General features: G+C 35.9%; 2 protein-coding genes across 3 annotated transcripts; both read right to left on the minus strand.

Annotated features, from left to right (window-relative positions):
* Nucleotides 1–5,469: 5,469 nt before the first annotated feature.
* On the minus strand, nucleotides 5,470–8,609 carry PARK7 (Parkinsonism associated deglycase). The gene is made up of 6 exons (XM_053451386.1): nucleotides 8,443–8,609; nucleotides 7,477–7,578; nucleotides 6,856–6,915; nucleotides 6,264–6,333; nucleotides 6,089–6,175; nucleotides 5,470–5,892 (listed from the first exon to the last, which is right to left on the minus strand). Exons 1-6 carry the CDS (start codon nucleotides 8,530–8,532, stop codon nucleotides 5,732–5,734), a joined length of 570 nt encoding a protein of 189 aa, XP_053307361.1. The 5' UTR covers nucleotides 8,533–8,609; the 3' UTR covers nucleotides 5,470–5,731.
* A 953-nt stretch (nucleotides 8,610–9,562) lies between these two features.
* Nucleotides 9,563–20,184, minus strand: RCN2 (reticulocalbin 2). Of its 2 annotated transcripts, none has more exons than XM_053451381.1 (9): nucleotides 20,061–20,184; nucleotides 18,607–18,840; nucleotides 13,859–14,025; nucleotides 13,094–13,199; nucleotides 12,532–12,728; nucleotides 11,680–11,793; nucleotides 11,180–11,276; nucleotides 10,886–11,028; nucleotides 9,563–10,548 (listed from the first exon to the last, which is right to left on the minus strand). In XM_053451381.1, the coding sequence occupies exons 3-9, from the start codon at nucleotides 14,003–14,005 to the stop codon at nucleotides 10,396–10,398; spliced, it is 957 nt and encodes a 318-aa protein (XP_053307356.1). In that variant the 5' UTR covers nucleotides 14,006–14,025; nucleotides 18,607–18,840; nucleotides 20,061–20,184; the 3' UTR covers nucleotides 9,563–10,395. The 2 variants fall into 2 exon arrangements, with proteins under 2 accessions (XP_053307356.1, XP_053307357.1); XM_053451382.1 differs by lacking the exon at nucleotides 9,563–10,548 and adding an exon at nucleotides 10,564–10,725 and having other exon boundaries at nucleotides 10,764–11,028.
* Between the last annotated feature and the right edge of the window lie 1,303 nt (nucleotides 20,185–21,487).

The following is a 21,487-nucleotide window of genomic DNA, read 5'->3' on the forward strand; positions in this document are numbered from 1 at the left end:
TACTGAATCCGTGCCCAATCTCATTTAACCCATTTGTGCCTGGGGATTGTTGGAGAGAATGACCCATTTGTATGAGAGTGTTTAGAGTTAAAAAATAACTAAATATTAAAAAAAAAATAAAAAATCTAATCTTTTATGTATTTAGGAAACAGATATGGGCCAAACAGGAGGTTTAACCCCTTAAGGACAATGGGCGGCCCCTAAACCCATTAAAAACAATGCATTTTTAGCCCGTACATGTACGGGTTTGTCATTAAGGGGTTAAAGTCTTTTTAGTGGCAGAATGATACATAGCGGAGTGGAGTGAGTTTCTCGGCCTCTCTGGCACTTAAAGTTAACAACTTTTTTAAATTCATTTTTATCTTTCCAATGGTAGGTTTGTGCTTGCGTCTTTTTATTTTTATTTTATAACAAAGCTTCTTTCTGTATGTGTATTCGTAGGCTGCTTTTCCACTTTAGATCTAGTGGGAGGAAAAAATGGGGTGGAAAATAGCAGTTTTCTTTCCTCCATCTCATAGGCTGTATAAATGTTTGTAACGGAAGAGGTGCTGCTGGTTGACCCGTTCAGTGCCATAAGGGGGGGGGGTTGAGATGCCCCCTCTTTAGAGGGGTGGAATTTGCTGTCTCTGGCGCACAAGGGGTTAAAAACAGGTACAATGTTGTATTTTGTCTGTTCATAATCCGGTGATACACAAATACTGTTTACAGTTTGAAACTGATATGTATGGTGTGAAAAAAACAAAAACCTATTATTTAAGTTACCATATTTCTTATTTTTTTAATACAAAACTAAATGAAGGTATAAATGTTATGTTAGCGCAAATGCACTGATATTACTGCATATGTACAGTATTTGACAAGGAATGATTTTGCTCATTTTGTTGTTTTTGGATAATACTGTGTGTTATCATGTCTTGAAAATTAATAAAGCTATAATCTTATTTATGACACATTTTTAACTGTGCCTGTTGCCTTTTTTAACATAGAAATTATGGTTCCATTTTTATTGGCGTGATGGAGCCCTGAGTGCATGGGGCAGGGGGTGGTAAGAGGCTTATGAGGAACCTACCTGCAACTCTGCATGTAACCACCAGGGTGTCTACAGTAATAAGCGTCTTATGCAACAAGTACACCATGACTGGATCCTTTTTTAAATGCCCTTTTCCTGAATGTGGTGCAGACATAATGCACATTCTGGGTTTTGCCTCATTGTTTTGAGCCGCCATGTTGCCAGCTCGTTGCCAAGGCTGATGGTTGGCAGCCGCCCTCCTGCCAACTCTTATTTCTTTTAACGATTTAGGTGTAATTAATAAAATTGTCGGAACTGATTTTTTTTTTTTTTACATGTACAGCGTCGTATCTGTGGGTTCCAGCGTCATACATGCCATATCTCTCGCCACGTGGGATTTCATAACTAAAGAGACAACGAGGACGCGCAATAGACGGCATTCCAGCGTGACGCTTCTTGATTGATCAATATGGTAATCGGAACGATTACACCCATGGCAACCAGCTAAATGTTGCTGCAGATTGAATTTATCCACTGGTTGCTATGGTGATGAGACCACAAATAAAAATACAAATATCTACGTGACGAAAATAGGAGCACTGGCAGGACTTCACATTAAAGCACAAAAATGTTTTACCATCTCAACATTTCGGTCTCCTACACGGAGCCTTCATCAGCACATACCATACGATGGTACTTTAACACGCAGTCTTCAACATAAAAGAAGGGCTACAGTAGAAGCTGCAGCTCTGCAGTTGCTCTTCTTTCCTGGAAGCAGCCAATGAGTGATAGGAAAGCACGCCCGGCGGTCGGCACATGAAAACGGGGGTCTGAAAACACCCCGGCCCACGGTGTTCGTAGGGCACGGATACAAAATAGATGGGGGGAGGGCAAATATATATATATAAGGGGGGCTCTGCGTTTGCAAGATGGACGCCATTAGCATTAAAAGGGACCTCTCCTCTTTAAAGTGTATTAATTTGTTACCTGTAAAAGACGCCTTCGCCCAGCAGAGGCTCGGAGTGACGTTTATTTACATGGTGTGTGTATATATTTTCTAACTACACGTCTCAGGCACTCAGCTGTTAACGCTTACACAAAAAGCAGGATGGTTTTGTCATCACGATTATCCACCTAGGGGTGCGGGCTTTTAATGAGATTACACCAGAATGGGTGTTACGTTCATCAGAAATAAGAAGTACCTCCCTGCCGTGGTGCAATAAATGCTCACACCCCGCTCCGGCTCGGCCGGGACAGTCTGTATGTAGAGCGGCCAGGAGCGTGTTCAGCATGGCGTGACATTCATGCAACAAAGGGACACCTGACACGCATTCATATGACAGATGAGCGGCCCCTTTAAATTACCCCCCCATATGTATTTGCCCCTTTCTCTGCCCCCCCAGCTAGTTGGCTTGCAGGAGACGTGGTCAGCGCTGCCCCATCTGCACCAGAAAGACTGCTAATTCTGTTAATACGTATCACGCCGTAAGTGAGAGTTTAAGTATCGTGCCTCTCCGGGCCAGACTGGGGTAAAAAAATGGCCCCGGCCCTTTAAGGCTAGTGGGCGATAATAACGTACGTGCTGGACACGTGTGTATCCTGCCCCGCGTGACGGGGGTCTGCCACAGAAATGGCGATAACCATACATAGGAGGCGCCATTTTGTCTTCTTTGCCCAATGGCCATTCCATTTCTTGCTGCTAATTACCCTCGATATGTTTAACACGGTGCTTTTCTCCACTGGTTACAACATCTCATACACCGCCGGTGTGTTTCATAAACTTTCCATTATGCAAGCGGCATGGCTGGCACTCACGCGGATGAACTTTCATTGAAGTAGGTGTATCCGGTGGCTCTTTGTAGCTGCCTAGATAGATGCACACCCAAGGGACCAGAATTACTCACCTTAAATGAATATTCAACATTAAAGGTCCTTAAATCTGGACAAACCACTCGCTGTATAGCCTGCGCCTCAATTTATAAATATTAATTACAAAAAATTTAATATTTATTTTTATGCTGAATTGCTTGGTTTAAATTTTATTTAGGGAAATAAGAAAAAAAATATATATAAAAAAAAAAACCTGATGATAATCCATAAATCAGGACAGTATCTACACTGATTGTTTTTTTAAATCTTAAATTCCCGTTAGGCTAATGGTTTGTTCCGTGCCTATGGCCTCTTACGACAAACAGGAAGTAAGACGTGACAAACAGGCACTTCCTATAACATAGATCACAACTTGTAATATTATGATCGTAAGGTAGGCGCTAGTCTGGAGGAGGCATGATTAGCTCCTCAGGGGTGGGGCTAACAGCACACCACCAAGCCACAGGAGGGCTAAGCCTTCCCAGTGTGTAAATAAGCCCCACGTGCGGCTAACCATAAGAACCCCCAGCTGCCCCTTTTTGTCCTGGACAGGGCTGGGTTCTCTGTAAGACAGACTGAGTTTGTGTTCCATTTAAAAATGGGAGAGGCTTCCTGTTAGCTCCTCCCATTTCAGAGCATGACTTGCCTATATCCAGGCACACCCTACACGTTTTTATCGTTATCTGTTTTTAAGGGATTCCCACCCATTTTCCACTTATACCTCGCCCGTAAAACCTGTATATATCATAAATCAACGGTGGCGGTTAAAAAAAAAATAAGACTTCAATTATTTAATTTAAACTCTTGTGGAATTGCTAATGATTATAGATACAGCGCTGCGGAATATGATGGCGATATACAAAGCAATAAATAAGAAATAATGCAGCATTGCTTATACATATCCCCAGTGAATGGGGCCATGTGCTCATTCTATCCTAAGCTATGTAAAAATCTATACAGTACGCTCCAACTCTACGATACGCCTCTATGGGGAAATAAAAGCTATTAAAATAATACGTATTCATCTTTGGTAATTAGCAAATTAGACACACCTCACCTCATTATAAAGAAATGAATGAAGCTGATGTAATATTGTGGTCTGGCTCAACACAATAAAAAAAAAACTCCTTGAAAATCTCCACCATGTTTTTCCCCTGATTACTTTGGAAATTCTGCAATCTTTAGTGATTATGTCAGCATAAACCAATACTATTTGACTCTTTACGTTAAATATAAAAATGCAAATCTAACCTGTGAATTTGATTTTGATGTAGCAATATCTCCCCCTGCTGGGCAGTCGGCGTACTTCAGCTAGACTTTCTAAAAGAAAAATATTCAATATGGAAAACATATTAATTGTCTCAATAAACATGTGATGTTGGATTTATTACAACATGAAATTTAATTTCAACCAGCCCTTGATCTATAGATCCGGAACCATATGCCTATCCCGTGCAGGTTTAAATACCCTTACTCTGTCCATCTGCCACCATCTTAGGAAAGTAAATAAGGTGTGAGTGCGAACACACATAAGATGACATTTTCCAAAAATGTACATTAGGATCTTTAGATCCATTAAAATTATATGAAAGCGATCAGGAATCCAGCACAGATGGGGTTAATGTTGTAAATGACTATTATAGCTGGAAGCAGATGTTAAATGGAATCTCTTCAGGGGCGTCCAGAGGTCCTTTATCATTCCCATCACTCCTGTGTTCCAATGGCCCTTTATCACTCCCATCACTCCTGTGTTCCAATGGCCCTGTATCACTCCCATCACTCCTGGGTTCCAATGGCCCTTTATCACTCCCATCACTCCTGTGTTCCAATGGCCCTTTATCACTCCCATCACTCCTGCGTTCCAATGGCCCTTAATCACTCCCATCACTCCTGGGTTCCAATGACCCTTTATCACTCCCATCACTCCTGTGTTCCAATGGCCCTGTATCACTCCCATCACTCCTGGGTTCCAATGGCCCTTTATCACTCCCATCACTCCTGTGTTCCAATGGCCCTTTATCACTCCCATCACTCCTGCGTTCCAATGGCACGTTGTGTTCGCTGATCCAAGTTTACGTTTAAAAGTCTAATTGATCGTTTGAAAACCCTTCTGCAATTATGTTACAGCCAGAAACGTCCTTGTTTTCCATGAAAACAGCTCAGTGACCCCAAACCTCTGAACGGTAGCGTTTGCAGCAGATCAGCTGTAAGTGCGATGGGTCAGTACAGGTCCCCTTTTGCCCGGTCCCAAAACCTGTAGATGAATCTCTATAAGCTCTTAGTGGATGGGTGCGACTGCCACACACATTCTCTGGGGCCTTCATTATACAAAAGCATTATAATAATGTTATTAAATAACAAGTAACGCTATGGTTACATCGTTTAACAGGTTTATAATTAGACGGTGTTAAAAAAGGAAGCCCAAATTATTTTTCCTTAGGGGCCCCTCCTGTTCATACATCTATGGCTAACTTGGATGAGATCCAGACTCCAGAAAGAATCTTAACACTGACCAACGTCTAAATAGTACAAACTATCTGCAGTATCTCCGTTTCCAATTGTTTAATTTATTAACCACACCGACAACTTGGTCTATGGATCAGGCGAGTTTTATTTTTTTTATTTTCGCATTTGCCAAAACATCGCTCTCGCTCATTAAGTGCCATTCAGTTTATGTTGCTCAAAAGCTTAATTTCGGATCGCCAAGCAAACCTTATTTGATGGAACAGACGGTTGTGAGTTCATACAGTATGAGAATAAGTGCTTTAAAGACAGGAGACAGAACTCTTACTAGAACTCTCCGCTATAAGGACTACTAAGTGCAAGATTTGGGGCTAAGGGTCCACGGCTCCGTTAATCTTTCAGTACCAAGGGAGCCTTGACTTGATCGGCCACTTCACGCCCGAGTAAGCTTTCCACGATTGCCAGGGCAAACTCAAAGCTGGTACCGGGGCCGCGGCTGGTGATAAAATGCTCATCCTTCTCCACTCGGTTCTCGGAGTACTTATAATGCTCTATAAAGAGAAAACACAGACCCGATTAAGCTTAATAAGCGCAGGCGCACTGATTAACTTAGAAAGCCACATTTATCCAGGAGATAGTTGCCAAGCTGGTAATATTCATGGATGTGTTAGAGTTTGCAGACACCTTGGACACGCGCACTGCAGTCATCCAGACTTAAACCACGCTGGGCAAACCCGGCTCTCTTACCTCCGCTCATCATTTTGTCCTTAGCCAGGGGGTGCGTGGTGACACGTCTTCCAAAACCTATCCCGTGGGCCAGCAACGCCGTAGGTCCTGCAACACAGAACAGATACTTTCATGAGAAAAGGCAGCAAAGAGTTAATCACCAGGCTCCCGCTGATCGGAGGAGCTTGCGTTTTACCTGCGCAAATTGCTGCAATGAGCCCTTTCTTGGAGTCCTGCTCTGTAAGCACTTCCTTCACCGCCGGAGACTACATCCACATAAAAAGAAAAAGAAAAAAGCCTATTAAAAAAAGGAACCCAACCATCCCAACGCGAGCAGAGAATAAAAATTATATGCAGATATCGATATGGCCCGGTGCCATTACCCCACTTGGACCTGCGGATTTAAAGTTCTAGCCAAGTCCGTCTTATGTAACACACACTCACACACGCTAACAGTCCCATTACACATACTGGAAGCGTGTGACGTCCGTTACAATGAATCATAGCAGAAGGGTCAATGGTTCTCTTTAAAGGGACAGTAACGCTTTTTTATGGTAATCAGCGACACAAAAGCTGTTTGCATCATCGATTCCAGTCTTTCCGCTTCCTAATTTCCGTCCTCCGATGCAGCCTCCGCTCGGGATCGGCCCGAGATGTTCCTCGTTCGAGCCGTCGGCGATCCGCTCCGCCAGGCGGGCTAACGTGCCGTTCCAGGACAGCAGAGCGTTCTCCGACGAAGACTCTCAGACCAAGTTCAACGAAATGAACTTCTTTTAAAATGTATTTACCTCCGATAAATTCTGGGCGCCGAGATTACCTCCGGGAAGGACCACCACATCATATGGGCCCTACGAAGAAAAACATACAGAAAAATGTCACCTAAACGGATAAAAAAACCCGAAATACCCAACATTATTGCTCTGTTTATTTTACTGAGAGGAGCTGAAATCCAAGACAGGCCTGACTATTCAGCGGGTTCAACGGCAGGTTGCAGGACTGCTGGCAGAAGAAGGCTTCCTAAATTAGACCCAAGCGCAAGAAGGTCAAGTGACAGAGTGAAGGTCAGACCCCTGAGACTTACATTCAAGCCGAGCGAGGATAGGAAGCTACATTACCAACAAATTATGCATCACAAAGGTTTATTTAGTAGGAAATTGCTCTAACGAATGTGTTTTAACATTTTTTTTAATTTCAATGGCCGCCCAACTTTTGCGAGCGGTGAAAATAAAAGCAAACACAGTAGTGAGATACATTGGAGTACCTGCTAAACCCACTGCAATGTGCATTGGGGAGAAAAATCTGTATTTAGGGACTGTCCCTTTAAATCCCACGAATGTGTTAGTTGGAAGGTCCCCTTTTAGGCTTTAATTGAGGAGTTTAATTAATTTAATTGAAAGCTTTTCCATTACCTGGCCGCGCGCTTCCTCTAAGCTCATATCAGGGCAGATGAGCACATCCCTACTGCAGAGAACCGGATCCTTCCCCGTTAAACCCGCCACCGTTACCTTGATCTGAAACGAGAAGAACACAAACGGTCACAATTAAAACGCACATATTTAGCTACAGCCCCGAGTAAACCCGGCTTATTTCCATGAGCGCAAAACTACTACTTACTTGTATTTACTTTTCTTGTCTTAATATTTACTCGCTGTGCGTATCAATTTATTAAAGCGCAAAAACATATAATATATGTCTGATATCGTTTGGGGGGCCCGCATGTTTTCATTCTGCTTCTCCAGGTTTTGTTTTATTTATTTTTTTACGAATGCATTGCATTTTTTGTAGCACTTACATTTTCAACAGCTGAACGTATTTAAGAGAATAAGGTTAAAAATACAGATTTGATTAGATTTTTACACTTTATTTTCATTACACCGATCTGGAAACCAGGTAATAAATAATCGTAGCCGGGGGGTTTTGCCCCAATCTCAGGGTCTCAGTGCGAAAGAACAAATTCTCAGGGTCACACAGCCTGGAACCCACCAGTGATCATAGGTAAGACTCCCAGTTGGTGCTTTTGCTACCAGCACATTATGACTGATATCGCTGCTTGAATACAGGTGACTCAATGACATGTATCTTTAAATAAAAAAAGTCAAGGTTTGCATTAAGGCCGTTATTAGAGCTATTTGGGTAATGCATTTGGAGACTCACTACATAGAATCTTCATGAAGGGCTATTAAAGGGTTAATACAGCAAGTGTCTGTAAGTTCCCAGGTGTGGTAATAATGAGTGACTTTTTGTGCGTTCTTGCACCACATGACATCATATACACATATACATGATGTTAAATGTTTGTGCAGATTTTAAAACTGTAATTAAAGTGCCCCCCAGGACCCAGAGCCCCCCGTGGCTGTCTGCAGAGCCATACTCACTCCTGCCCTTCTCATCACATCAGTGGGTATCACAGTCTCCATCTCCTCGGCACCTTTGGCCAAGATCACCAGGGCTCTTTTTGCTGCCATGATACCCAGCACTCCTCCAGGCTAAAATATCAAACGCCACCAGCCTGCTCTGCAGCTGCACGCCCACCTTGCCACAGGACGGAAGCCTAGCTGGACAAACTTTATCGCTTTCGTAAACGCGCCCAAAGCGTGCGTATACCGCCACCTAGTGTTCATGTGGAAGAAATTCCTATTGCAGTTTAGACAGATTTATGTTGTTTACAAAATTAATATATATATATATTTTTAACCTCAAAAGCTCTTTGTAATTTCCTCTTCAACAGATTGCGAGCTCACAGGAGAAGGAATCTTCTGTAACTTACATTGGAACAAAAATGCAGCAGCAGCAGCAAAGTCACGAGTTGGGTGAACACGAGGCGTGACTTGGTGTCTCATAGGTTAATTATATCATTCTTATTACCCCCCATGCCGCCGAGCGTGGATATGGCAAATATGCGCAATGTACACCCCCCCCTCTGGTTAATGTACCGTATTTTCTTAATTATGAGAGAAGGCTTTTTTGGGGGGGAGGGGGGTCATTTGAAGAAATAATCGGTCTTCTTTTATTCAGACCTCAGATCCGCTGCACCGCCGCACAGTCGACTAAACCTAGGGGCTTGACACTCACCCTCACTCATGCTCTCTCACCATTTCATTACCTTCGCCGACAATCGCTTCAGTGTCCATCCTTTCCCGCAGCTCCGCTTCTTCTTTTGTCTTTTTTTTTTTTGTTGTTCTGTCTTCTTTCTTCATCTGCTCTTCCCTGATATCAGCTCCATTAACCAGGCATTTTGTGGAAACGCTCCCGTTTTTAAATATATATACATAACCCCCCCCCCGCCATATAAATGTATTGCAGAGGGAAATTGCAAGTTTTAGACAAGGACATGTAACTCGCTTGCCCGCGCATGAAACTCAGCAGTCCTCTAAAACAACTGGGATATCAGTGAATCTCCAAGTTTTGCAAGTATAAACAGTTGCATTAACCGTTAATATGAGTGGCAGCGCAAACACAGCAGTGCTTATACTAAAGAAATACAGTATCAAGTCATGCCGCAAATTACTTTTGTTTTATTAAGCAAACACTTTATGAAAACCTAATGTCAGATAGATGGGCGAGTTCAGCCTCTCATCTCCCCACCTTAACTGTGCCTTATTATGGGTTTAGTGTAAGTAGTGCCGACCACATAATGCAAACTCCAAGCAGTGTAAAGGAAAACGGATGAAGCTGGACTTTTCCATCTGAAGAAGAGACTTTGTAAATCTATATCTTCCTGTGTTGCCTAAATAAATCTATCACCTACAACCAGGTAAAATGAATGTGGTTCCGTCAGTGAGTTTTACAAATGCTTTTTACTAAAAATAACAAGGGCTTCATGAAAATAATCCATGGAGTCCTATAAAAGGAGCGAAAAGTTATTTTTAAAGACTGGTGGACCTTTCATTTCAAATCAGTTCCAAGCTCAGCACCAAGAGACCCACACTTACTCCACTACATGAAGGAAAGAAAGGAAATTGTGACTCCTGGCAGCGTCGCGTCATCTAGTGTTACAAAAAAATCACGTCAGATTACAGACAGGGAGTCACAAGCACACTACCCATAAAAAAAAATACTACATTGTGTTTTATTAACTAGCCTGTAAGTCACTTCTTTGTTTTATCACCAACTGAAAATGCAATGATTTTCTTAACACTTGGTCCGCGTTTGAAAACATGAAAATATTTTTTATATATATATATATCCATTATCAGCCTCCTTGGAACTCACCGGAGGAAATATACACCTAGTACATTTCAGTGACACATCATAAATAAAATAAACCCCCCCCCAAAAAAAAAAATCAGTTTAGTATTAATACTACTATTAAATCCATTCTTGTCAGACTAGAGTTCATCGTGATAAAAGTGCTCATCCTGAAGCTGTCTGCCGTAGTCGGTGGCTTCGCTAGTAAGGAAGATGTCCCGATTTTCCAGAATCTCAGCTTCGCTCAGCCGCCTGTCTTCATCTTTGTCAATTTCTTCTATTAAGTGGTTTGCCTTTCAGAAGTAAGCAAAATTAAAACCAAGATGCTTTCTCTTATTACTAGCCAATGAACGCGGTGTACTAGTGTGAGATGTCTGAATTAGTCACGGACAGTCTTGCTCCTAAATAAATGACCAAGTCATAAAGGGGGGGGGGTTAGGTTAGGCTCAGTTTTCTAAAATCGCACCCCGCTGGTATGGAAATGGCTGTCAGTCTTATAAATCTACACAGTCCTTTTTCAGCATGATGTAATTGTTTGCAGTTAAGAAATTTACATGTAACAGGTGATAAGTTTTGGTTAGTACTAATATTGGTTAGTATGACTGAATCTGCGTAATGTCTGAAACGCACCTCCTCCTCTGAAATGCCTTTATTATTTGGCACTATCCAAGAAAGCAGTTCAGACGGGTTTAGCTTGCCATCTCCATCCTTGTCATAGTCATTAACAAACCTGTCCTTCTCAACAATAACCCAATGAGGATCTTCAACGGTATCTAAGAAAAATAAATAAAAATAAAAGATAAATTAGAGACATTTGTTAAGGGTGTCATTAAATTATTTTGATAATTAAATTTATTGCCAAAGCCCAAAATGTCCAACAATGAAGTTAATACAATTATTCACTTTCCTTTTTCCCAAACTTGCCTGGATCTTGCGTATATTCCCCCAGGAACTCTTCCAGACTAACAAAGCCATCGCCATCCCTGTCGTGTTCTTCTAATGCCCCCTCAATGACGAATTCCTATAATATATAAATCACATGGTTATAATAAAAAAATCTGTATTCTTCCCAATAAACTGTAAAAGCTAGAAATCAGCAGAAAGATTCCTTTGCGGATCTGCTTTAGAAACATGACATGTAAGCTCTAAATTTCCAATAAAAGCCCGTACTACAGCTGATCATACCAAAAAATACAGCAAGATATATGACACACATTAAAGGGAATATCAGGAAAATGTAGCACAATCTAAGTTGTTTTTTTTTATTAATATGGATATTACATCTCAAACACCAAGAAATTAAATCTTCATTTATTAGATTTGTCTGGTGTTTAGATCATAAGACCAACAGAAGACTTGTCTACATTAAAAGTCACTGCCATAAAAGCGTCTTAAACACCAGAGTTCATTGTTCCAAATCTTACCGACATGTGTTCAGCCTCTTCCGGGTGCTCGAAATTAGTAAATTCAATCAGATCCAGTCCAGGAACACCATCTCGGTCTGCATGCTCAAATCGTTTCTTGTCCTTTAAATGTATCTTTACATAAACAATATTAGGAGAGTTAAGATGTTTCATTAGTTTAAAAGTTTCCAGGCGTATAGAGATGCAAAAGATACCTAAAGGTTTACGTTTTACTGATTCAACTTTGTAAAAAACTCCTGTAACATTGATTCTTATTTTGCTGCGAAATCCAGGTTTTGTTTTTTTATTGGTGCGTATTATTTTACTTAATCATTTTTAAAGCTGGTATTAACCAGCTCTGCTCAAAAAAATGATCATGGTGCTTATCTTCTTGCATCAAGGTAAATATAGCTGATAAACTGAATGGACTGAAGCCAAAACCAGGCCTGGATCATCAGGACGTGAGGAGTCCGAGTTGAATCCAAGCTAAAATGCGTCCTCCCCTTAGGTTTTTGTGTCCTAGCGAGCATTCGTAATTTCAAGGGCAATAATGTACTGCGTATGCATGATAACGAGCATGACGGTTATGCCCCCTCCTGGACAACTAGTAAACTGCGCTCTGAAGGAACGATAAGGGGGTCAGTAAATAGAAAAGTGTGCGGTGTGGGCACAGTGCATTATTCTCCAAGAATTATGTACATTTCAAGTATAAAAAGAATATTCACATTGATAACTTTACCCCTGGAAATTAAATATTTACTAATCACAGCCCTGTAATAACATATGTATCGTTTTTGTTGGAACACAAAAAACATTTGCATTGAAAACTTCCTCCCAAACTGAACAAGCTATTGTTTATTTTTGATCTCTTACCAGACGGAACGATTCCTCTTCCTCATCGTCGAGAACAGTATTTTCATCATATTCAATGACACGGTCATACATCTGGATATTGTATTCTTCCCATGTAACAATCCCATTCTTATCCTTGTCAAATTCAGCAAACTGCTCTTTTGTATCTTCTAATATGTAATGCCTGAAGGACTTTTGGATCCATGAACTCAGCTCCTCTGTGGGTTTAAAAAAGATAAATAAGAGAGAGACACAAAAAAGGGCCCATTTTCCATGCAGATCTGAAGTATGGAAAACCTGCCCCTATGGGGGCCACAGGTACACCAGAATTTGTAGGTATAATGAAACATAATATTTGCTTCATTGATTCCTGTGGACAAAGGTATGGCTGCCCCTATAAAAAGTTGCTTAAATTATGAAAATTGTAAAGGAAAGTTGTATGTTCACCCATTCGTAGCTCCACTGATTCTGTAAATAAATAAGTTTCACAATTGGTTATAAAAGTCTCCGTATTTGAAGGACTTTATTATAAATCTGGCAAATAATGTTCAAGGCGCCAAAAGAAATAACTAGATTCCTTTACCTTCTGAGAGATATCCATCTCTGTTTTCATCAATTTTTCTTATAATAGATTTCAATCTTTTCAGCTGGTCTTCTGGACTCAGATCGGTAAATTCCTTCGCTTCTTCCTTGTAAAGGGAGGGAAGGTACATGAATCAGGATCACTGCTTGCAGCAAAAACAAAACATTCAGGTGTGGCAACAGGTGGAATACTCTAATATATAAAAATGAACTGTTTAGTTCATAATTGATGATGTCAATTATGTATTTTTTCCCTTTTTGATCTATACATGACGTTCTTCATCTGCTTCCCCACTCTGTGAAGCCCTCCACTGGCTCCTATTACCTCAAGAATTAAATTTAAAATCCTTGTACTAACACACATACGTCTAACATACAATAAAGCCCTTCATAATACTGCTTGGATCTTTATGTTCTAAGGCTCTCCTCCTCGCTTTTCACCTCTTCCTTGTCTCACTTACAAGATCTCAGCTTTCACTCGCCCAATCGTCAAGAAAAACAACCAAACACACTTCTACAGAGAAGCGTAGAACGTACCTGCCTCTACTACAACCCCAACACTACCTCATTACATTATATTATATTTATAAAGCGCTGGCCGATTCCGCAGCGCTGTTACATTCATTAGAACAATACGGGTCCTGTATTCCTAACGTATCGGGTTTGTATTAGTTTGTCTGTTCTAGTCTCGTCACTCCTTGAATACATGTATTGGAAGAAGCGCTGTTCCATGACCCAGCTCTTGGGAATTGAGCTATTACTGTACCTCTCCTCCCAGGAACAATTTTTTGTCATATTCTGCATTGTGCTCTCCATGTTCATAATGATCTTCACTGGAAAGCCCGAAGGAACCATGCTTATGGCAAGCACAGACCGAGAGGATCGTAGAAAAGACCAACACAATAACATTCATCTTCTCTCCTGGAGGAATCACTATAAAGGAAACAGAAACAGGGGTGAATATATGTATGATTACATACCGTCCACTCACTTAAAGTATTGTAATCCTTGAGAGCTTCCATATGGACTTTGCTTTACCTGACTGGTGAGAAATGCTTAGCAAAAAGTTTCACCTCAAAGCTTTAATGAATTCTAGCCACAGCTGAATCGAGGATATGGAGTGGATTTACTTGATTTTTTTAATATTTTTTTAAAAAATTAAATTTAATAATATTTTAATATTAAATGTAATATTAAAAATATTATTAAATTTAATAATATTTTTAATATTAAATTTAATATTAAATTTAATATTAAAAATATTATTAAATTTAATATTAAATTTAATAATATTTTTAATATTAAATTTAATATATTATTTTTTTAATATTAAATTTAATATTAAAAAAATAATATATTTAATATTAAATTTAATATTAAAAAAATAATATATTTAATATTAAATTTAATATTAAAAAAATAATATATTTAATATTAAATATATTATTTTTTTAATATTAAATTTAATATGAAATATATTATTTTTTTAATATTAAATTTAATATTAAAAAAATAATATATTTAATATTAAATTTAATATTAAAAAAATAATAAATTTAATATGAAATATATTATTTTTTTAATATTAAATTTAATATTAAAAAAATAATATATTTAATATTAAATTTAATATTAAAAAAATAATATATTTAATATTAAATTTAATATTAAAAAAATAATATATTTAATATTAAATATATTATTTTTTTAATATTAAATTTAATATTAAATATATTATTTTTTTAATATTAAATTTAATATTAAAAAAATAATATATTTAATATTAAATTTATTATTTTTTTAATATTAAATTTAATATTAAAAAAATAATAAATTTAATATTAAATATATTATTTTTTTAATATTAAATTTATTATTTTTTTAATATTAAATTTAATATTAAATTTATTATTTTTTTAATATTAAATTTATTATTTTTTTAATATTAAATTTAATATTAAATTTATTATTTTTTTAATATTAAATTTATTATTTTTTTAATATTAAATTTAATATTAAAAAAATAATATATTTAATATTAAATTTATTATTTTTTTAATATTAAATTTAATATTAAATTTATTATTTTTTTAATATTAAATTTATTATTTTTTTAATATTAAATTTAATATTAAAAAAATAATATATTTAATATTAAATTTATTATTTTTTTAATATTAAATTTAATATTAAATATATTATTTTTTTAATATTAAATTTAATATTAAAAAAATAATATATTTCATATTAAATTTATTATTTTTTTAATATTAAATTTATTATTTTTTTAATATTAAATTTAATATTAAAAAAATAATATATTTAATATTAAATTTATTATTTTTTTAATATTAAATTTAATATTAAAAAAATAATATATTTAATATTAAATATATTATTTTTTTAATATTAAATTTAATATTAAAAAAATAATATATTTAATATTAAATTTAATATTAAAAAAATAATAAATTTAATATTAAATATATTATTTTTTTAATATTAAATTTAATATTAAAAAAATAATATATTTAATATTAAATATATTATTTTTTTAATATTAAATTTAATATTAAAAAAATAATATATTTAATATTAAATTTAATATTAAAAAAATAATAAATTTAATATTAAATTTAATATTAAAAAAATAATATATTTAATATTAAATATATTATTTTTTTAATATTAAATTTAATATTAAATTTAATATTAAATATATTATTTTTTTAATATTAAATTTAATATTAAAAAAATAATATATTTAATATTAAATTTAATATTAAAAAAATAATAAATTTAATATTAAATTTAATATTAAATATATTATTTTTTTAATATTAAATTTAATATTAAAAAAATAATATATTTAATATTAAATTTATTATTTTTTTAATATTAAATTTAATATTAAAAAAATAATATATTTAATATTAAATTTAATATTAAAAAAATAATATATTTAATATTAAAAAAATAATATATTTAATATTAAATTTAAAATTAAATTTATTATTTTTTTAATATTAAATTTAATATTAAAAAAATATTAAATTTAATATTAAATTTATTATTTTTTTAATATTAAATTTAATATTAAAAAAATAATATATTTAATATTAAATTTATTATTTTTTTAATATTAAATTTAATATTAAAAAAATAATATATTTAATATTAAATTTATTATTTTTTTAATATTAAATTTAATATTAAAAAAATAATAAATTTAATATTAAATTTATTATTTTTTTAATATTAAATTTATTATTTTTTTAATATTAAATTTAATATTAAAAAAATAATATATTTAATATTAAATTTATTATTTTTTTAATATTAAATTTAATATTAAAAAAATAAATTAAATTTAATATTAAAAATATTATTAAATTTAATATTAAATTTAATAATATTTTTAATATTAAATTTAATATTAAATTTAATATTAAAAATATTATTAAATTTAATAATATATTTAATATTAAATTTAATATTAAATATATTATTAAATTTAATATTAAATTTAATATTAAAAATTATTAAATTTAATATTAAATTTAATAATATATTTAATATTAAATATATTATTAAATTTAATATTAAATATATTATTAAATTTAATATTAAATTTAATATTAAAAATATTATTAAATTTAATATTAAATTTAATAATATTTTTAATATTAAATTTAATAATATATTTAATATTAAATTTAATATTAAATATATTATTAAATTTAATATTAAATTTAATATTAAATATATTATTAAATTTAATAATATTTTTAATATTAAATTTTATATTAAATTTAATAATATTTTTAATATTAAATTTAATATTAAATATATTATTAAATTTAATAATATATTTAATATTAAATTTAATCCAGAGATCAGAATAACAGGACCATGGTCAGACACTGACGACAAGAGCTAGGTACAACCATCAGAGAGCAAGGTCTGATGTCCACTGAGGGTTTATAAAGGATGAGGAAGTGACTAGGCACCAATTGGAGCTTTTGGCGCCAAAATTTGAAAAGTCTGATGTCACTTCCTGTTTGGTGGAATCCGGCAGCCATCTTGAGTGTGGCTAGACCATAGCTTATAAGTATAGGTGCCTGCGGTTTTTGGTCTTACCACCAGAGGGTGTGCAGAGGTAGATGGAGGCTGCTGGTCTCTGGCTGACCCTCTCCTCTGTGGAGGCTGCTGCTGGCTGACGGAGGGAGGTATCCCTCTCCTCCGTGGAGGTTGCTGTGGCTGCAGGCTGTACCGGCAGCTGCTGATTCAGGTTGGTGACAAAGGCAAAGGAAAGGGTTTTTTTTTTTTTTTTTTTTTTTTACAGTTAGGACAATGAGGATGTGGAATTCCCTGCAGTGGTAGTTTTATCATAGTTTGTACAAGCATTTAAACTGCAATTTGAAAGGGATGTAACTTTTAGATTGCGGGGAAACAGCTTCTTGATCAAAGAGTAGCCAATCAGTGGTAAAAATGTGTGCCTTAGAAGAGTGCTTTTTTCTTTTTTGTTTATGAAGTATGGATACAGAGGGTCAGGGTGACTCACAGTAACGACTTAATTTATTCTGTCATCACTTTAAACCTTCCCCTTAAGCATCTAGGGTGAATACATTAACATCGCTGATAAAGCAAACAAAACAAGAACTATATACGATAAAAGCTATTAAAACTTCCCTTTATAGTCCCTATGTAACTGTCAGTAACCTCAGCCCTTGAATTCCCATAATATTTATGGTGGGGAATGCAGCTAAGTTATGTAATAGTACTTTCTGACTGCCCTACATGAATCAGATCAGCAGCGTTAGTATCTGTGACGCTGGAAAGGAACCACCTACACTTACAGTAAAGATCTTACATACTAGCTTGTCAAAAATATATCAAAAGTTTCACACTCATTCAAAAAAAAAATATAAAATCACCTTCTAAAGCAGTGGCTAACAGGTATGGGACACATACAATGCGCAAAGTACTTCATGCTTCATTAAATACTATAAAAACGATCAACAAAACCCTGCTGTGTAATGAGCTGCGGGGGTTCGCAATACATGTTGTGTCTGTATCTGTTAATGTACATTCGTTATGTCTGTGTTGACCACACCATTTAAATTGTACAGCCCTGTGTAATGTGTTGGTGCTTAATAAAAAATACCGTCATAATAATATAGAAATTGATTCATCTTTCCGTATGCAGACAAAAAGTAAAATTCCCACAGATATTCTTCTGCCTGGTTTTATTCAAAACAACCTACGAAAGCATTAAAAAAACATACCTGTGTACAAACACATGTGTGTAAATGTATAAAGTAACATAACATACATAATAAATTAAAGATTATTTTATATCAAGAGGATTTTTTTTATTAGCATATACCCTCTTTAGTATCTTCTCTCTGATGTATATTTACAGAGCAATTAACATTGTTTTTCACAATAAGGAACAAACATAAACAATATACAACATTAATACAAATATATAACTTAAAAGTAACTACTTACAGAACCTGCGTATACCCAGATTGTGATGGAAAGCATTGAGAAATCACTCCCGGATGATGATACAGTAGAGCAGTCACGATTCCAGTTCCAAAAATCCTGCTTGTGTTGTACGGAAATACTTTTTTACGTTAATGTAGCTTTAAAGTTAATTTCTGTCGTTCCCAGTTAAACTGAGATCAAAGTTTCATCTGGCAATTTTATTTGGATGCCGGAACACACATAACGCTGGAGCTCCTATAAAGGGAAAAAACAATATTTAACCAGTCTTTTCCAGTGACAATAAGCACTAGATGCCAATAAGAGGAGGTATTCTATGCCGATTCATGTTACCTGCAACATCAACTAAGCAATGTAAGTATATATTTACATACACACAGTATACACTATTGTTCAAAAGTTTGGGGTCACTTAGCGGTTTTCATGAAAAACAAGGACATTTCTGTCTGTAACATTATTGCAAAAGAGTTTCTAACGATCAATTAGCCTTTTAAACTTAAACTTGCATCAGCGAACACAACGTGCCATTGGAACACAGGAGTGATGAGGGTGATAAAGGGCCATTGGAACACAGGACTGATGGGAGTGATAAAGGGCCATTGGAACACAGGAGTGATAAAGGGCCTCTGTACGCCTATGAAGATATTCCATTTAAAATCATCCGTTTTCAGCTGTATATATTATATCTACATGAATGAAGTCTTAGATCCAAAGATGGTAACTTCTTTGGGGGTTATGTATCAAAATGATTCTTCTGAAATTCAAAACAAGGCAGTCAACCCACCAGGTCTAATCAGGAAGATCCCTACTGGTTGCTATAGTAATAGTGCGTTTTTTTTAAATGTATATATTTATATTCTTTATTAGGTTTTACCTTCAGACTATGTTTTCAGTAACATGTCGGTGCCGCGGCGGCTAAGGAATTATCCCAAAACTTAAAATTCACAGCAATCACACCGTGACAAAGCTGCGAAAACAAGTACTTAGCAAATAATGCCATTTAATACTCGAGCGCAACATTTATTACGGGTACCGTTACATTAGCTGTTTTTCACATTTACGTTTAATTAGTAACATAGAAACATAGTATTTGGAGGCAGATCGCCCCCCTGCGGCCCCTCTTTATCCTGCTGCAGGGACTCAGACCTTAATCAGTTGTTGGTCTCCTCTTAGATTCAGGAGCCATATGCCGATCTCATGCGTGTTTAAATTCCCTCAACGTATTATTATCTGCCACCTCTCCTGGGAAGCTGTTCCACATACCCACGACCCTTTCAGTAAACAAAATGTCCTTATTACGTTCCTAACAGCATTACAATACATTGTACCCCCAGGCACCCCCTGTATGGTTAGTAATAGAGTGTGTGACAGTGGAGGTTAGAATGGTTTGGGACACTGCTGACAGGGCAGGGGCGGCTTGTTTAAGGTCACTAGGATGGAGTTGTAGGTGTCCCTACCGTCAGCCTTTCACTGCGTTCGCTCTCTATTCAGTGTTATCCCCCTACTGCGGGTACGGCTGACGTAAAGAACCACCATTCAAATCCAACGCACACCTCCCACACCCCAGCCACGGACACTGCGCACTAAATGCGTAATTACGTCACGAGTACGCACTACACCCACCCACCACTCTCGTCCGATGTTGAGAGCATCCTCCCTAACAACCGCAAGGTAGCTGAGCAAGGGGGGGTGACGTAAGCGATCCCTATGCTGATTGGTTACGCAGTGGTTGGTCTAACAAAAAGAATTAAAAAAGGCGGGGACGGGTGCCGCGCGATGAGGCTCGTGCAAGTAGGGAACGTTCTGGATGGGGGCTACCGTGAACGAGGAAGGAGACCAGCGCGCGCCTGCCTTGTGGGCGCGTTAATCTCGCGCACTTTGTTCTCTTGTTGCTGAGGAAGGTGTGTTATTTTTCCACACCCACCAAGGACTGGGCGACGCGCTGTGGGGAAAGGAGTACGTTGTGTTGAATGATGTGAGGCGTTTATTGTTAATGGCGTCAGCTCAGGCACGAAAATTTAACAGTGAAATCTATAGCGAAAATATCAGGCGTTCGGTTTTTGGGTAAAAAAAAAAAAAAAAATATCCTCTAAGTGGCCCTTGTTTGGAGGGGCAGTCCCAGTGTGGGACCCAAATCCTTATGTCCTTTCTTCCTCTTCTGATGTCCCTCAATGCTGGGTATGAGGGTATCACAGGCTTCTACAGTCCTAAATCCCTAAATAATGTGTATAGAAACCCACAAGATTGTAAGCTTGCAAGCAGGGCTGTGTCCACCTAATGTATCGGTTTGTCTTAGTCTGTCAGTTCTCGTCTTGTCAGACCCCTTTGAACATATGCACTGTACTAAGCCCTGCATAAATTGTTGGCACTATATAAATAAAAGATAATAGTAATAGAAACAGCAGGAAATGGGGTTATAAATTATTTGTCTTGACAAAGCCAGCCTCCTGGTTACTCTAAACCTCAAAAACAAAAGTGAAAGATACCTATTTTGAGAAGAAAAGTATCACTTTTGTGCAAAACACGGGCTAACAGAAGTCTCTATGAGCCTAACTCCTTAAGTCCCAAATGGATGTGCCAGTGCGGCCAAAAAAACGCTTAAAAGCCTATTATGGTGTACCATTTACCAGTCAATTGTGATAGTACCTCGTGCAAACGCCAGTAAACCATTACATAAGGAATTTCCTTCCAATAAACGTCACTGTTGACATCAACCGAAAGGTCATTGGAGGACCAAATAGCCCCTGCAGGGTCTAGGACTAGGTCTTGGATACCCAATTGCTCCCCTTCCTGGTCAATCGCACCAATGATCACCAATGCAAGTCAGAGGGAGGAGAGCGAGAAACATTTCTCCCACAAAGGGAAAAGGTACAGAAAAAGTGTT

The sequence above is a fragment of the Spea bombifrons genome, chromosome 12 (genome assembly GCF_027358695.1).
Source record: "Spea bombifrons isolate aSpeBom1 chromosome 12, aSpeBom1.2.pri, whole genome shotgun sequence".
NCBI classification, from domain to species: domain Eukaryota; kingdom Metazoa; phylum Chordata; class Amphibia; order Anura; family Pelobatidae; genus Spea; species Spea bombifrons.

Bases quoted from the DNA above. Each gene is read 5' to 3' on its own strand.
- PARK7 (XM_053451386.1), bottom strand. From the start codon at position 8,532: ATGGCAGCAAAAAGAGCCCTGGTGATCTTGGCCAAAGGTGCCGAGGAG. The intron at 6,916-7,476 runs GTAATGGAAAAG...TTTTCTTCGTAG, and splicing joins TAGAGGAAGCGCGCGGCCAG to GGCCCATATGATGTGGTGGT. The intron at 6,176-6,263 runs GTAAAACGCAAG...TCTGTGTTGCAG, and splicing joins CATTGCAGCAATTTGCGCAG to GACCTACGGCGTTGCTGGCC.
- RCN2 (XM_053451381.1), bottom strand. From the start codon at position 14,005: ATGAATGTTATTGTGTTGGTCTTTTCTACGATCCTCTCGGTCTGTGCT. The intron at 11,794-12,531 runs GTAAGAGATCAA...GTTTATGTAAAG, and splicing joins AAGAGGAATCGTTCCGTCTG to ATACATTTAAAGGACAAGAA. The intron at 10,549-10,885 runs GTGCGTTTCAGA...TACTTCTGAAAG, and splicing joins AAGGCATTTCAGAGGAGGAG to GCAAACCACTTAATAGAAGA.